Source organism: Cheilinus undulatus, linkage group 6, assembly GCF_018320785.1.
Source record: "Cheilinus undulatus linkage group 6, ASM1832078v1, whole genome shotgun sequence".
Taxonomy (NCBI): Eukaryota; Metazoa; Chordata; class Actinopteri; order Labriformes; family Labridae; genus Cheilinus; species Cheilinus undulatus.
In genome coordinates, this window is record NC_054870.1 from 13,749,655 (window position 1) to 13,765,873 (window position 16,219).

The following is a 16,219-nucleotide window of genomic DNA, read 5'->3' on the forward strand; positions in this document are numbered from 1 at the left end:
TTTGGTACCTAAACGCATCCTTGTGACTGCAGTGGAAGAGTAGTCAGTTTTTTATGCCGGACACGAACGCAGCATTGCACGCACAAGAGTAATGGCGTCGGTAGCAGCTAACTGAATCAGCAAAACAAGCATGGCTGATAGGAAGCGGTCGAAGGTAGCGCTCCACTTTTCAAAATACGATGCTGGTTATGCTGCAATATTTGTGACATGAAGTTCAAGGCTTAAAACTTCTAATCTGAGGAAGCAGTGTGATGATTGATGAGTCAGATCGGCTCCCGCTGCTTCCTGCTCATTCGCCCCCCTCCCTATCTCTCATAAATGTGGGAAATATACTTTGTTAATTTTTAGTGTCTCAAATAATCCTCACAGTGTTGATTGAATCAGGTTTTTAGCACCTCTTATTCTGATAAATGATCCTAGTGGAATAAAATAAATTCTTTAAGATTCATTTCACAATTTGGGAAATGTTTTGGTCTGCTGTTTTTCTTGAGTTAAATGGGAAGTTGATGCAACCCTCTTACCTTTATTTATCTGACATTCAGATATAGGCTAGATATTATACTTAAAGATAATTAGCTTAGCCTAGTGCATCATGGGAACTAGGGCTGTGACAGTATGAAATTTCTCTTAATGCAGTGTTCAAAATCAGACTTAACTGACTCAATAAAAAATCCCTTAACAACAGTCAAATTTTGAGATGAAACCGTATATGTACGCCTGTGAAACACCAGATCTGCTGCTCCTTTCATAAGGACTAAAGCTGGAGGAAGATGCTGTTTGAGTGCTTTGCTCAGAGGCTCCTCAGCAGTAGTTTTACAAGAGGAAGGAGAGAAAGCTCATTCCCATCCCACCTTTCCCAGACCAATCTCTCACCCTGCTCTTCTACTTCCTCCTCCTCCTCCTCGTCTTCCTCCTCTTCCTTCCTGCCCCCCAGCACCCTCCCTCCCTCCCTCCTCCCCCTCATCTCCCCCATCCCATTCTTTGTCATCTCTTTGGGTGAATTCCCAGCTGACTCTGTTTGTCATGGCAACCAACCAGTCGTGGTGACTGGGCCTGCAGCTCTCACTTCCTGTGTGTGTGTTAGTGTGTGTGTGTGTGTGTGTGTGTGAGGAGAAGCATGCGCAGTGTGTCTGTGTGTAGCACAGTGTGTGAGTGTGTGCGTCGACAGCGACTGGCTGCATGAGCCTGTCAGCCTGGATTAGAGTCAAAAACACTGCAGCAATGCCTATTTTCTGTCGCTCTTTCTTATTTTCTTTGTTTCTCCTTCTTTAACTTATTTTTTCCTTTTGCCTTGTTTACCTTCATTTTTCTTCCCAATTTTCACCATCAGGCTGAATTAATTAGATAAACAGTTTTTTTAAAGAAAAAACATATAAATGTTTGTTTCTTTAACATGTATTACATTCATCTTTTTTTTACTTCCATAATTTGTCATCTGTTCCATCGATAGACTCAAGAATGATGTTGGAAAGAAATCCCACTTCTATGCTAGCTTGGCTTTTAAAAACTCTGGTTATACTCCAGGGGTAGGTCTACATTAGTAAATCAAACCAGCAGAGCCAGGGAAAGCCTGAAATGTTTGAAACATTTTTGACATTATGACATCGCATTTTGACATTATCAGTATAACGTGTTCTAAAGCAACAATATTAACTTTTTCACCTGATAGGGAAATAAGAGATCTGCACAAGAAAGGCAGTTTGGAGCTCACCGATCGCTCTCTAGCCAGTCTTTGCAGTTCCTCAACATGCACTCTGGTCCATCTCTAGTGCAAGCTGGAAGCATCACATTTCTCTGCTCGGTTAAAGACATGCAGGTCTATTTTCACAAAAGACTACAACCAAAATACCTCCATCCACATAGAGCAAAACAACCTTAACAAAAACAACAGTGCACAGAGCATTCCATCAGTTTCATCAATTTCAAAATACAATATAATAGTTACAGTAACATTTTGTGGCAAAATCAGTCTGAGTCACAGAGGTAATATGACACCATTGGTGAAGAAAAGTTCATTCTTGAGGTAGAACACCACAGAATTACACAAAACCACACATTCAGTGTAGAATACGTAAATCTTTTAATTTCCTAATTTACTTACGCATGATAGAGGTAAAAGAAATCACAGAATAAAACTGAAGTGAACAGCAAATCAACCTCAAAAAGGCGATGTAATCTGTTGTACACGTGACACGTCATTCTTAAGTTGCATTCAGATATCGTCATGTGAATGTACAATTTAACATGAACACCTCTGCTGTGCTCTTGTGATTTCTCCTCTCTGACTGCTCAGGGCTGAACTCGGGTGTGCATCACTTCAGTCATTCTGTGCTTCGGCGTGGCACGCTTCGCAGCCCCAGCACGGATGCAAATGAAGGAGCACAAGCGCGGGAATGTGACGAAACGTGAAGTAACAACAAAAGGACCCGCCTCAGAGCGCAGAGAGCACACCAGGCAGCAGCTGCATGATAAAGACAGCAGAATTTTCTTCTAGTGAGACAGAGATCTGTATATTTTGTCTCACTGTACTTCAACAAGTTACAAAGATTTTAAAAGAGCTGAAGAATTTAACTTCGCACAGCTCCACTACAACCCTGCTCTAATGGATCCCAGTCCAGTCTGCATTTCTGACCAGTTTCTCGCAAAGTCAGGCTTTAACGATTGTGGGAGGTTTTTTGGTTTGTAAAATAAAGCTTCTTCCCTTGATTGAGCCCCAAACAGCAGCTCACAGGATAACAAACACCTTTCATCCTCTGTGCGTAAAGGAGAGTGCCAAATATGTGGACAAATAGATTATGTCCGTGTTAATCAAACGGCTGATTTAACCTCTCTTATTATAAAATTATAGTACCATACTATCATCCACTGAATTAACTTACCTTTAATACTATTTCATGTTATCAGAAGTGAAATTTTGGTCTTGGCCGCTGACATCTGAACGGAACATCGTTCAGTGCAGCACTGAAAGGCATGCAAAATTCAAAGAGAGATGGCACAGTTCATGGCGCATAAAGGAATGCTGGGGGGAATCAGATATTTTACGGACATGCAGACAACAATGACTGTACGGGCTCATACGAGGTAAAAAGTCTGGGTTTCATTCAGCAGAAGTGCTTGGAACTCTCAGATTTTGTAGCAATCTGTTGCTATTTTACAGCCAAAAAACAATACTTAGGTATACCGAGTCATTGGTGATGGCATGGGCGTGTGACATATCCATGCCCAGGCCTGGATACGTTGAGCATTGTCAGTGCGGTACTTTTACTGTACTTTGTCAGTTGACATGGCTCATTTTGATTCTCATAGTATTGTTGCCGGCTTCAGAGGTACCAAAGTGCACCTAACCCAGTTTCTTTACAGCAGTACAGTCTCCTTTATCTTATCAGTGGATATCAAAAAGGGCAAAAGCTTTATAATAACTGATGATTTTCAGTACTATTTTTAGCCAAAAGTTGCTGCAGGAGAAAAGGCAACATCATTGTCTGTACGCATACATTGCAGGTGTCAGTATCAACATGTTTGCATGTATATTTGTGTATTTGAAACAATGAATGCATTTTTTGGCAACTAAAGACAAAAAAAAAACGCCCAATACTGGATGTGTAGGATTTCTATTTTTGTTCCTGTGGTGTTAAAATAAGTTCTGTCATTGTTTGATTTTAACTAGAATCATGTCAAAGCTTGACGTCTGGTTTCATGACAACTGGAAAACAAACCTAACAGTTGTTATCGGCCTGCCTATTACCTTCAAAGGGAACACTACTTAAGACTTTGTGTTTAATGCTAGTTTCTGCCACAGCCTGTTAGATGCCTTTTATCAAAAAAGATCAAGAAATAGAGAGCAGTGGAGGGGCCAGGGTGAGACTGAAATTTTACCTGGTTAGTCAACCTGTGTAATTCTACAGTTTATAATAAAGTGTTTAAATCTTGCCTTAAGTCTTCTCTTACAGTGTGGAGGTTAGCAGCAGTCTTTATATGAATGAAACCAACACTGGTTAAACACGCATGCTGTCTTAAAGTGGTATAAGTAATTCAATGTGCTGTTCTAATACTGAAGCAGGAGGGAGGGAGGGGGGTTGGGCTTTAAATCTGGCCTATGATCCTGTGCTACAGCAGGCAGTGCTGCTATTACATAACCTAGTATGTGTGTGATAGTGCTGCTGGGCTACAGTATGCAGCGGTGAGGCTCTCTGCAGCTGCTCCTGGTTTCACTGTGTGTTTTTAAATCCCTTGTTGCAGTAAGCTTGTTGCGTTTAAGCAGCTTCTTGAATCACCACCGTTAAGCTGCAGGCTCTCGCTCTGCAAACTTCACCCCTGTGTGTGTCAGTGTTTCTGTATCTGAGATGTGATATGACAGTGATAATCTCATGATGAGATCCTTCAGTGATATGGAATTGGAGATGAAATACACAAGTCTAAAAGACCAGTTGTGATATCTCTGCAGTATCAGAAATGTTTTGGGTGAAATCTAGGCCAAAGTTTGTCTGATTACTGTTACCATGAAGGCGGGAAATTACTTAAAACAGTTAGCTCTGTTTTACAGAAATGGTTGAAATTTACACAAAATTCAAACCTCTGATTTTAACTATTTTATACATCTGTAAAGCACAATAAATCTCTGTTGCTCTCCCAGGACAGGCCATGTGTGTTGCAACAATTGCATATCAACTAAATGCTATGAAATTAAAACTAACCCCAAAACCTGCTCATTTTTCTTATCTGTTACCTTGAAAAAAAGTTATACTGACAAGGTCTCTTTTGGATGTATCTATAAAGTAGAAAAATATAATTTTAGCAATTTTCAGATAAAATAAATAAAGCAATATATAAAATAAGGTATTATACTTTTAATTCCCATTAAAAAACAACACTGGAGCACAATGAAATAATGGGTAGAGAGAGTCTAGCCAAGGCTTGGATTCTAAAAATCACCTTTTCATTGTTTTAGTGAAATAAACATCGAATTTTTCTCTATTTTTCTGTCTTTCAGATTTATGTTCGGTAAAGGTGCGAAGCGGAAGCTGGACGAGGATGAAGAGGGGCTGGAAGACAAAACGCTGGAGGCGTCGTTGGCGGGAGGGGGACTAGGCCTGGGCCCTGAGGGTTTGTCCAAAGTGTCGTACACGCTTCAGCGGCAGACCATCTTCAACATCTCCCTGATGAAGCTGTACAGCCAGCGGCCACTTGGCGAGCCCAGCCTGGAGCGCCGCGTCCTCATCAACAACATGCTGCGTCGCATCCAGGACGAACTCAAGCAGGAGGGCTCTCTGCGGCCCCTGCTCTTCCCGCCCTCCCCTCCACCTGATGACCCTATGGACGAGGGCTTCCGTGAGGCTCCGCCCTCCTTTGGGGTGTTGTCAGCGACAACACAGGTGTCCCAGCCGTCTTCGCTGTTGATGCCCGTCATTGCTCCCCCACCTTCACCCCACCCGATGGTGCCTCCCAACTTCCAGACATCCCAGGCCTGCCCTGGTCGAGTGGAGGCAGGTCCCGCCCCTTTGGAAGCCTGCCTGACTCCGGCGTCATTACTGGAGGAGGACAGTGGAGACGCTGCCTTTTGTGCTCCATCCCCTCCCACTCCTCCTCTGTCGCCTCCCCCTGCACAACCTCCCCCCTTACCTTCGGCCCTGCTAAGCCAGGCAGCCCCCAGGGCCCCTTTGCCCACCTTGTCCAATGACAGCTTCCCCTCCTCTCTGAGTGACATGGAGTTGGCTCCACCCACAGCCATAGCAAGGACAGCAGCAGCTAATAATATGACCGTGACTACCTCCCCAGCTCCCACGCCACTCACCCCGCCCTCCCACCTCACGCCCCTCTCCCCCACACCCAGAGACTGCAGGACCACCAGTGCTAAACAGGAGGCTGCTGGCGTCTTGCTAGCAGAAGGGCGCTGTGTAGAGCTTCGGCCGATGGACACTCTGCCAATACTGCCCCCTGGTGGCCTGGTGGACAGTTCTTCCACTCCTTCTTCCCCTCTGTCTTCGTCACCCTCTGGTTTCCTCTCAGATTTGGCGCTGGATGACGTCCTGTTCGCTGACATCGACACGTCCATGTATGACTTTGACCCCTGTACAACGGCGGGGGCTGGGGGCGTGACGGCAAGCAGCGGCCTCACCAAACTGTCGTCCGTGGTGACGGCAGACGACCTCCTCAAATCGCTGTCGTCGCCGTACAGTGGCCCCGCCCCCCAGGTTTCAGCCAATCAGCCTTTTAAAATTGATCTGACAGAACTGGACCACATCATGGAGGTGTTGGTGGGATCGTGACTTGTAGATACCCCCACCTCAGAATCACACGGACAGATACAGCGTGAGAACAGACTGGAATGAAACGATGTGGGGGTGTCCCGTTGTTTTTATGATTTTTTTTACTCTCTTCAAAGGTCGGTAATTGTAAACATCGATGGTGATGTCATTCAGTACTACTATGACAACTACTACTACACAACACTGTGCATGCACTGTGCTCGCCTTTCCAAATATGGAAATATGGAAGTAACCAGAAAGCAAAGACACGCATAATGTTTGTATTTCTATACTTGTGAGAGGTTCCAGTTAGTACCTTTAAATGCAAAGTTAATCAGGCTACACTTATAGCTTAATTAGGCCTTTTTATGGTACTACTGTCCTATCTCCGTAAACCAGGGATTCTCAACTGGTCTAGCCTTGGGACCCACCAAAAGTTCCATAATGAGAAGTTGTGACCCAAATGATGACTTGGATTTATTTAATATAACACTGCAGATAGAAATGTGACAAACAAAGAAAACTAATAAAGTAAGACATATGATATAAAGAATACAGCATAAATGTCCAAAAAGGTATCAGAAAAGATTCCTGAAAAATTCTGTGAAAGTCCAGAATAAAATACCAACAGTTTCTGGGGAAATGCACAAAGAAACCCCCCCCCATAAAATTCTAGGAAAACTTCTCAGCATTGATGGTAAAATTCCTTGTGTTTCTGTGAGAAATCATAGAGAACTCCTATGAGTTTGGGTAAATTCAAAATAAAGATTCTTGAATGTTTCAGGGAAAAAATCTGCAAAGCAATTTCTATTTCCTTTTTTGCTATCAAAAACTTAAACAACTGAACAAAAGGATTTAAAACACTCAGACACATTCAGGACTCACTGAAAACAGCTCCACGACCCACTTTTGGGTCCCAGCCCACCAGTTGAGAACCACTGCATTAAACAAGCACTGCAGGAGAATAAATGAATTTACAGAAGTATATCTAGCTCCCCTACAGTAGGTCACAGTATGCCACCTTTCAACTATTGGACCTTCTTTAGGCTGACCTATGACCTATGACATCATACCAAACAAGTAGCAGTCACCACTTTGTATTTTCCTTCCACTTATGTATGAGTATGTTTAAGTCCTTCGGCTGACACATTATGTCCTGTGTCCGTCCAAAAATGTCTGATTCATTGCACTCTAGCTTCCGCCATGTTAATACTGTTGTCTGTTTTTTTCCCTGGTTTTCCTTTTTGTTTTATGCTGTTTGATTTCAGGGTGAAATCTGGAAAGTTTGGGGCCGATTGAGGTGTATGCATTGATACAGTCGGCATCACATCATAGTTGGGAGCAAGACGTCCAGCGGGGGAAAGGAAACATTTTAGCCTACAACGCTGCAAACGCACAAATTTTAGACTCTAAAGCTACTGGTAACAAGCTGGAACGTCCTACATTGAGTCAGTGCTATTAAATGAAAAAGGACATTAAATGAACTTGTGAGAACATGGCTGGTAGGGATGAGTATGAAATCCTGTACCAACATAGCTGGTAAAAACACATCTGATACCAAACTGCAGCACAGATTTTGAGGCTTCATTTTGGTACCCCACCACCCCAAAGTGAACCCCTTCCACTCCAAATAGAAGGCACAATGTTATGGATATGATTTTTCTATACTGCCAGCATATGAATTTAGTCTGACCCTCTTGCACAAAGAAGTTACACCTGTTTCCTTTTCTTATCCCATGTTTTATTGGCCTCTTTTAAAAAATGTCTCTGAATCATTTACGATAGCAAGACAGCTTTTATTCACCTGTTGACTTTTAACATACTTTTTTCTCTAATAAGTATCGATTTAGGCCCTGTTTAGGACTGGCACATTTAAAAAGTGTTGATTTAGCACTTGTATCAGAAAAAAAAACAAAAAAACTGTGCCATACCCTTATGGCTGTTGTTACTCACACTCACTGACCTGGTGATCCCCCGATATTTCTGCTGTCAGGTTTAGTCACCTGTTAAGATAAAATCGTATTCTCTGTAGATAGGATTAATTAAGCCATACATGATATTAATTCATCCAACATATGCTGCAACCCTGAAACAATTGTTTGGGTATTGTGAACTTAGTGTCAAAGCAACATGTCATTAAGTGCAGACTATAGACCGACATATTTGGAGTTCAGATCCAAAGCTTGCCCTGTAGCTGGATGGCGAGCAGCCACAGTGTTCTTCTTCTTTGTTGGTAAAATATAAAAATATTTTGATTTTAAGTGTTATTTGTAGTGCAGAAGACAATGTAGCAGCTATTTAGCATTGGGACTAATGGTCTCCTTTTGCCCTCAGTGTGAAGAGGGTGGGATTTTTTTTAATGGATTGTTCCCCTCGATGCCGACTGTATCCATGCAAGACTAAATTGACCCCAAGTACATTATCTGAGTATGTTACCATGCTTACTTGTGTTGTTAAAGTCAATTTTTAGTCATACTAACACAATAATTGATTCCTCTGACTCCCTAACCTAATTCTAATCTTTAAATGAAGCCTTAATCCTAACATATAACAGGTGATTCTGACCTGCAAATAGTGCTCATATTGATGATTTTTCCTGTCTTTGGGGGGAATTTCCCCCCTCACATGTATAGAAATACAATTAAACACACAGCCATGACACACAACACACAAACACACTGAATCAAGGCTTTTAGCAGAAGAGTGCCTTTCTAAATGACCACTTATTCAATTCCTGTTTTTATTACAGAATTTTTTTCTAGTTATTTTCACTTTAACAGCCTATAGAGAGGTCACTCCTCCATGTTTTTTTTTTAATTTATTGTATTAAATCTATTAAGAAAAGTAATTTCTCATGATCAAATAATGATTATTTAATCTTTATCTTATTGCAGATGCTATTCGTAAAGCGTGGATTATATGGTTTTAGCTGTGTGCTACATTACATTTTAGCTTGGCTTTATATTAACGCTTTGGGATTATATCAAAAACACATCGTCTGAATGTTTGTTTAACTGTTTGGTGGATGCAGAGGTCTGCTCCTGCACAGATCATGACTATGAATTCAGTTCAGGATTGTAATGCTTTTCTTTCTCCTCCTTATGGCAGCACATATTCTGCACAAACTTAATCTGAGGAAAGTGTATTTGTATAGTTTGTCATTCAGAATATCTCATGACACTTAACATAGGCCATGTTCATCTGGCAAGCCTTTGTAAAGGCCTCATTTAAAGATATAAAAAAGCAGAGAACAAGAATTAATTGCTTGTGAAAATAGCAGCCAGTCTGAGAAGTAACGCACTTGTTGAGTGTCTTAAAATAAGAAATATACTAAAGTAATGTGTACATCTTGTTTCAAAAAATGTTAGAAGTGAATTTCTCCTGTTTCATAGATATTTTCCACATTGAAAGCAATTCAGGCCTCATTTTTTTGCATTTTATCGTTAAGTGAGATATTTATCATGACTTTTGAGGTGATTGTGGCTCAGAATAAGATCGATCAGGTATTTTGACTGCATACTACACAAATACACTTGGTAGAAGATGAGTTATTGCAGTGTGTAACTGTGCTGTACGCTGTTTTACATGAGCCCAGTCGTTCGTGCTGGTTATCATGCTTCACTCACAGCAAGATTCAAATGAGCTCCACCCACAGCTAAGTGTTTACATTGGAAGAAGCAGCAGCACCACCAACTAACTCTACCCTCTCAGTTGGAAAAAGATGATTTAGAATCTCAAACGTAAGCAGAGACTTTGGCCACCAAGCTCATTAAATCTGACTGTACTGGACCAAAGACAAAACCGCTCACACAGCCTGCAGAGAAAGTCTTTGTGGTACCAAACGTGACTCCATTGAAATCCTTGGAAACTCACATAGAAACCCAGTATTTTGGTAGAATTGCTTTACTTTTGGTTTTGTCCCTACAGAATTAGCAACAGGGTTGACAGACAAATTACAGCACAGCATGCCGTGATAGATACAGCCTGGATTTGCAGAGTATGTACACTTTTGTTTAGAAAAGGAGTCCTATATGCCAAATCTCAGGTTTCTGTATTCATTTCTTTGAATTAGCTGCAAGTTTAGAACCCTAAAAGCCAAATGCATGTGCTCATGCACAGACTGCTGCAGTAGATCTTACTCACCTTAATAACTTTGCAAGTAATTCTAAGGAAATTGGGACGCTAACCAGATTCAGCATCAATGCAAACACTTTCGCACTACCCGTCTGCACACTATGCATGATCTCTGGCACAAGCAGACAAAATGTGATGGCTGCATCTTACAGGGAGGTCACATAAGGACCCTTAAGGTCTTCATGTGTCCTTTCCAGCAGAACACGCACACAGGCACGTATAGTTTTAAATAGATTAGGAATACTCTGTTTATCAGCGCTGTGCCCTCAGTTGAACCGTCTACTTGCTCTCTATTGAATCTAAAAATACTCTGTTTACATAAACCTCTCTGCACCTTTTAAAAAGCATTCAGTCATTAATACATTAGGTAATTTTTACATTCTTAACTCGGTACTGTCCCCAGTCAACAGACACAACAAATAAATGTAATAAAAATGTATTAAAGATATTTAAAAAGTGGTGGCAAAAGGCTGGAGACAGTTATGCCACAGTCATGTAGGTCTACCTTGACTAGACGTTCACATTAGGTAAAGCCACAATCATGATTTTAGATTGCATTCAACAGTGTCACAGATGAGGCCACAGTTTGCACAGAGCCTTTATTAGCATCATGGTAGTGCATTATTTCAGAGATATAAAATGGTGGCAGTGAGATTAAAAAAAAAAAGGCTAAACCCTTGTCAGGAAAGATTTGTCGGTCTCCAAAAATGCCACAGATTTTAGCAAAACTTTTATACTGTTTTAATGCTTAAGTCATGCCATAAAGGGTAAATTTTACCACAGGGAACTAGGCCCAAACCTGAGCACATTTGACCCCAAAATCTGGAATACTATGCAAAAATCCCCTCAAAAAAGTCATCATATTTGTGCATCATTGGGGTCATTTCCTGCTCTTAACTGAAGTAGGGAGAGGGTCTTTGTGTGTTTCTTAAAAATAATAACAGTATTTATAGAAGCAGTATGGACTCCATTAACTGTATAGCGCATATGCAAATGTCAACCTGAGTGGGTGCCATGGTTGCTTCTTCTTTCTTCTTCTTGGCAGATATTTCGCCCAGCTACATACATGCTGCCACCTACTGTATCAGCCTGTGTGCATATACAAGCACACTTATGTATGCAACAGTGTTACTTATATGAAATCAGGCCAGTAGGGGAGAAAATAGAGGGGCAACCATGCTTAGGCAAGGAAAGGAACAATTGTGCCTAATGTGAAAATGCCCATTATGTTCACTGTATTTCAGGGCTCACTGTGTGGGAAGGTGTAATTGCCTTAAGTATATTTTTGATAATTCTGCCTCCTACGAAGTCTGCACAATTGTTTAATTTCACAATTAAAGATCAGTTATGTCTTCATTATTCCCAGAAGGCATTTTTGTTCAGGCAGCAATTACCCACTCAACAAAAAAATAGGTAACATTAAATAATCCATTTTAGCTATTCAAAAATTCCATTGCAGGAGGGAGGAATCTGTTGTAAAGCTTTAGCTGCATTTTTGTAGATTAGATTGCAAAGACTGACTTTTAACATGCCCTCAGCTTGATGTTAAATCTATACTAATTGATTCTCTGTGGGCACATAACTCAAAACACAATATTACACAAATGAATACCCATTCAAGGTGTAGTGGCAGTTGTCTGAGAGGTCCTGCCAATGAAAGTAGAGAAAGTATCCAGCATACTACAGAAATTTAAAAGACCAAAAGTAAATAATTAAGACACAGAAAGTTGATGCAAACACAAAGAAGCATAAATGAAACTATAACCAAACTTACTTCTTCAGCTTATTTTTTTAAAGTTTGATTTTTCAAGTTTAAAGCAAAAGTATAGTATAGTATAAACACTGTCCTCACATCCCAGCTTTGTAGTAGAAACTATTCTTTTAAACTATCTTCAAAAACTTATTCCTGTATTCTTCTTGTGCGCATTATTTTGGTTGTTGCTTCAAATCACTATACTAACCCAAATTTCACCGGGTCTTTGATTTACTTGCTTGATGCTGAAAATGGAGTGCCTGTAGGTAAGGTGCCCATCATGGAAGCAATCTTATTAAAGGAAGATAGACTGAATTTAGTGCAGATGACAGCATTATTTCTATATCATGCATGCCACTGCAGACACAGTAGTTGTAAGACCTTGTTTTTACCTTGCATTAATGCAAATTTCTGACTGTTGAGTTGTGATCCTTAATGCTTGGTGTTGAAACTCCTCAGAACATACTGAAGATGATTTCATTTAGATAGCTCAGACTTCATTTGCCTTTGTGTTGATTGGTTTGCTAGTGTGGACACTACATGCACTGGCATGCATCTAAGACCACCCTGTCAACTGAAGTAGTCTGCCAATAAGCAGGAAGTGCAGTTTATTCTCATCCATCCACCCTCGCTGAGAACTCCCAGCTGATTTTAGAGATCTGGATCACTTGGCACAGCCCAGTAATAAGAGCTGGTCTTTTAGCTCCCTAATATCTCTTGATTTGGTACCATTTTGACTTTTTTATGTTGATTTAACAACAAATATGGTGAAAGAAGCAGCAACAGAGTTTTGTGAAAATCATACTTGGTAATATATAATTGTTCATTTTAACAAAGGGACTACTACTAGTCATGCAAATCCATTTAACCACTTTTATTAGGAAACATTTCAATAACTGCAGGTTTAGCTTTAGGTTACTTTGACTCTTTGACTAAATATGTCATCTGCATTTAACTAGTTATTTGAAATAATGTAGAAAGAACAGCACAGAGTGGTCCAGAAACCCAAAGAACATTACAAAATAATTAAGGGTGGATTTTTCAATTAAATATAATAGAAATCACAAGAAACCCTTTGCCCACAGTCTCTGCAAATTTGATCCTTGCCTTAGTGTAAAACCATATCTTACTGGTATTCTACTGATGTCTCAGCTGGTGGGACTCTAAAGTTGTTAATGAGACAGAATGTGTAATCCTGATTCCAGTCTGACTCGTGTTACTGTGTGGTGTTGAAACATGTTCCAATGCAAGATCAGTAGTTATCGAGCGTGCAGTTATCTCCAGCTAAAGTGTTAATGAACTGAATTCACAGCAGAGCAGGAGCCGAGCAGAAAGCAACTCAAACCGTTTGCAGACGACTGTCTTGTTTCTTTCAACATGTTTGAATTTTGGAGTGGTTGTTTTTGGGTCTATGAAGTTATTTATTCATATTGTTTTTCTTTTCTGTGTAAATATATATATTTATTTTTGATGTGAAGTGAACATTTGGATTGTAAATGTGTGTACAGAATGTTTGGTAGGAATGTACTTCAGATAGGAATGTATCTGAGCGTGGATTTATGGGTGGAAGCCATTTTTTATATACATAGGATGTTATATTATCTTGTTTATTTGTTTGTTTGTTATTGATTTTTGTGGTTTGGCAACCACAAATTTTTACACATTTTTTACGTTTTTGTTCCTCATTCTCCAGTTGAAGGCAAACAGTTCATGCAGCAATACACAAAAAGCCGTCTCCAACCTTCAGATGTCAAACTCCAAAGCCTGTCGCAGACACTTCAATGCCAAAAGAAATGTACATAGTATGAACAACATTCGAGCTCCTGAGACTTTTTTGATCAGTGTTTGTTACCGAATTTGTTTTAGCGCTGTCCGAGCGTGCTGCGGCTCGAAAACCCAGAGAGAGACTGACCGCAGTCGAGGCTGATTTCCTCGAAGAAGGCTGTATTTTACACAGACCTCTGAGCTGTGCCTTTTTCTATGCAATAGAACACAGAGAGAAATGTCAGCTGATCACTGTAATGGGATACAAATGAGGACTGTAGATAATATATATATATACAGTATATGTATACGTGTATATATATACATATAGTATATGAGATAAGAGACAGCTGAAATGAATTTGAAACAGTCTTACTTTTGTAGTTTTATATATGTATATATATTATTATATATACATATAGATACAATAAACTGTAAAAAGAGATGTGTGTTTTGTGTCTTCACTTTCCTGATATTGACCTTTTATAATTGTGACCATAGAAACAACAGGAAAGTCAGCATTAACACATTAATCCCAGTGCAAGTAAGGCCCATAATTAGTGCACACATTTTTTTAAGAACATTAATCGTGCTTTAATGTTTCTTTCAGCACAATTAGGTTAGGCCCCCGAAACATCCCCCTGCCACCACAGTGATAAAAAATAAGTCCATTACTGCTCCTGAAGCTCGCATTTCACAAGTCAAAACTCATCTGCACCTTGTGGTATCCAACATTTATTTTTTTTTCTGTTCCCTTATTTCCCTTTCAATCCAGAAGTTCCTTTTCCAGTGGTTAAGTTCAAGTCAAAATTTTCCAAAAATCTTAAGTTCCTTATTTTCATTTAAAATAATAGCAGATCTTTTTTTCTGAATAGGAAGTCAGGTATCCTCAGCTTGAGACAGTACAAAACTCCAAAATGAAACAAACAAAATAGTTATAAATGATGGAGTTTTACACAGCACCCCAACCTTTTTGGTACATTGCGTAAGATGTGAGTAAAAGCAAAATACAGTGAATGACAATTCCCCTTCAACTTGCATTCAAATGTTAACCGAAAAAAGGCAAGTATGTGTAAAACTAGATAGTTTTGGGGAGAAAATTCACCTTCTGAATTTAATGCGTGCAACACTTAAAAAAGTTTAGACAGGAGCATGTTTACCGCTGTTATTCATCACCTTTTCTTCTAACAAGGTGTAAGCATCAGGGGCTGAAGGCAGTAATTGTTGAAGTTTTGGAAGTGTGACACAGTATGGTGCTGCATCTATACTATCTACCACACTGCTATCTATACCACCATCCAGATGATCACCAACTTCTCTGGGCCAGAGCTCATCTGAGATGGACTGGCATAAAGTGCAACAGTGTGCTGTGGTCTGATGAGTCCACATTTTAAGTGATTTTGGAAATAATAGCTGTCAAGCCTTCTGGGCTACAGTTGGAAAAGGACCATCCATATATTTGTCAACAAAAAGTTCAAAAGTCAGCATCTGTGATGGTGTGGGGGTGTATTAGTGTCCATGGCATGGGTAACTTACACATTTGTGAAGGCACTATTAACACTGAGCAGGCTTGGAGCAACACCCAGATCAGGACTTTTTCAGCTTATTGCTTATTTCAGCAAGACAATGCCAAGCCACTGCAGGAGTTGCAGTTGCATGGCTTCTCAGTAAAAGAGTGCATGTACTAGACTTGACCTACATGCAGTCCAGACATGTCTTCCACTGATAATGAATGGAACATTATGAAGCTCAAAATATGACAAAGGAAACCTTGCACTGTTGAGCAACTTAAGATGTACATCAAGCAAGACTGGGAAAGAATTCCTCTTTACTTTTATCAATTCATTTCTTCAGTCTCCAGACTCATGTCTTTGTTAGACTTGGGTAGCTGGAGACTGATGAGAACATGTTTTGTGAAAAACTTTGGATTGCAGAGCTAGTAGTGTATGGGGTTCAATTTGATACATGCAATAGTAATATCAACAGCTTTATAGGAAATATTCATTTGTTAATCAGTGCTTCCCAAAGTGGGGGCTGGGGCCCACTGGTGGTCCCCAGAGGCACTGAAGGTGGGCCGCAAGAGGTCATTTAAGAAACGGAAATTACATTTAAGAAATTCAAACGCATTTAATCATGTTCGTAATGGTCATAAAATACTTGATTACACATTTTTACTTTAAGTCTCAGAGTAACAAAGAACAGCTAGAAGTTTGAACTCATGCAATCTTTTTATCGTTAATGTTTGTCTGGTGTATGGAGTCAGTTTAACTGGTGCTGGAAAAACTGGGGATTCTCCCTATAACATTATACTATGCTGCTTGCT

At 40.1% G+C, this 16,219-nt stretch overlaps 1 protein-coding gene across 2 annotated transcripts in view; it reads left to right on the forward strand.

Moving 5' to 3' along the window:
• The window catches only part of sertad2b (SERTA domain containing 2b), an 89,443-nt gene extending 75,181 nt beyond the window's left edge, over positions 1–14,262 (forward strand). For both annotated transcript variants that reach the window (XM_041789295.1, XM_041789294.1), the window contains exon 2: positions 4,991–14,262. In XM_041789295.1, coding sequence (XP_041645229.1) covers positions 4,995–6,266 — 1,272 coding nt within the window. In that variant the 5' untranslated portion in view covers positions 4,991–4,994 and the 3' untranslated portion in view covers positions 6,267–14,262. The remainder of the gene's footprint in view (positions 1–4,990) is intronic.
• The last annotated feature ends 1,957 nt before the right edge of the window (positions 14,263–16,219 follow it).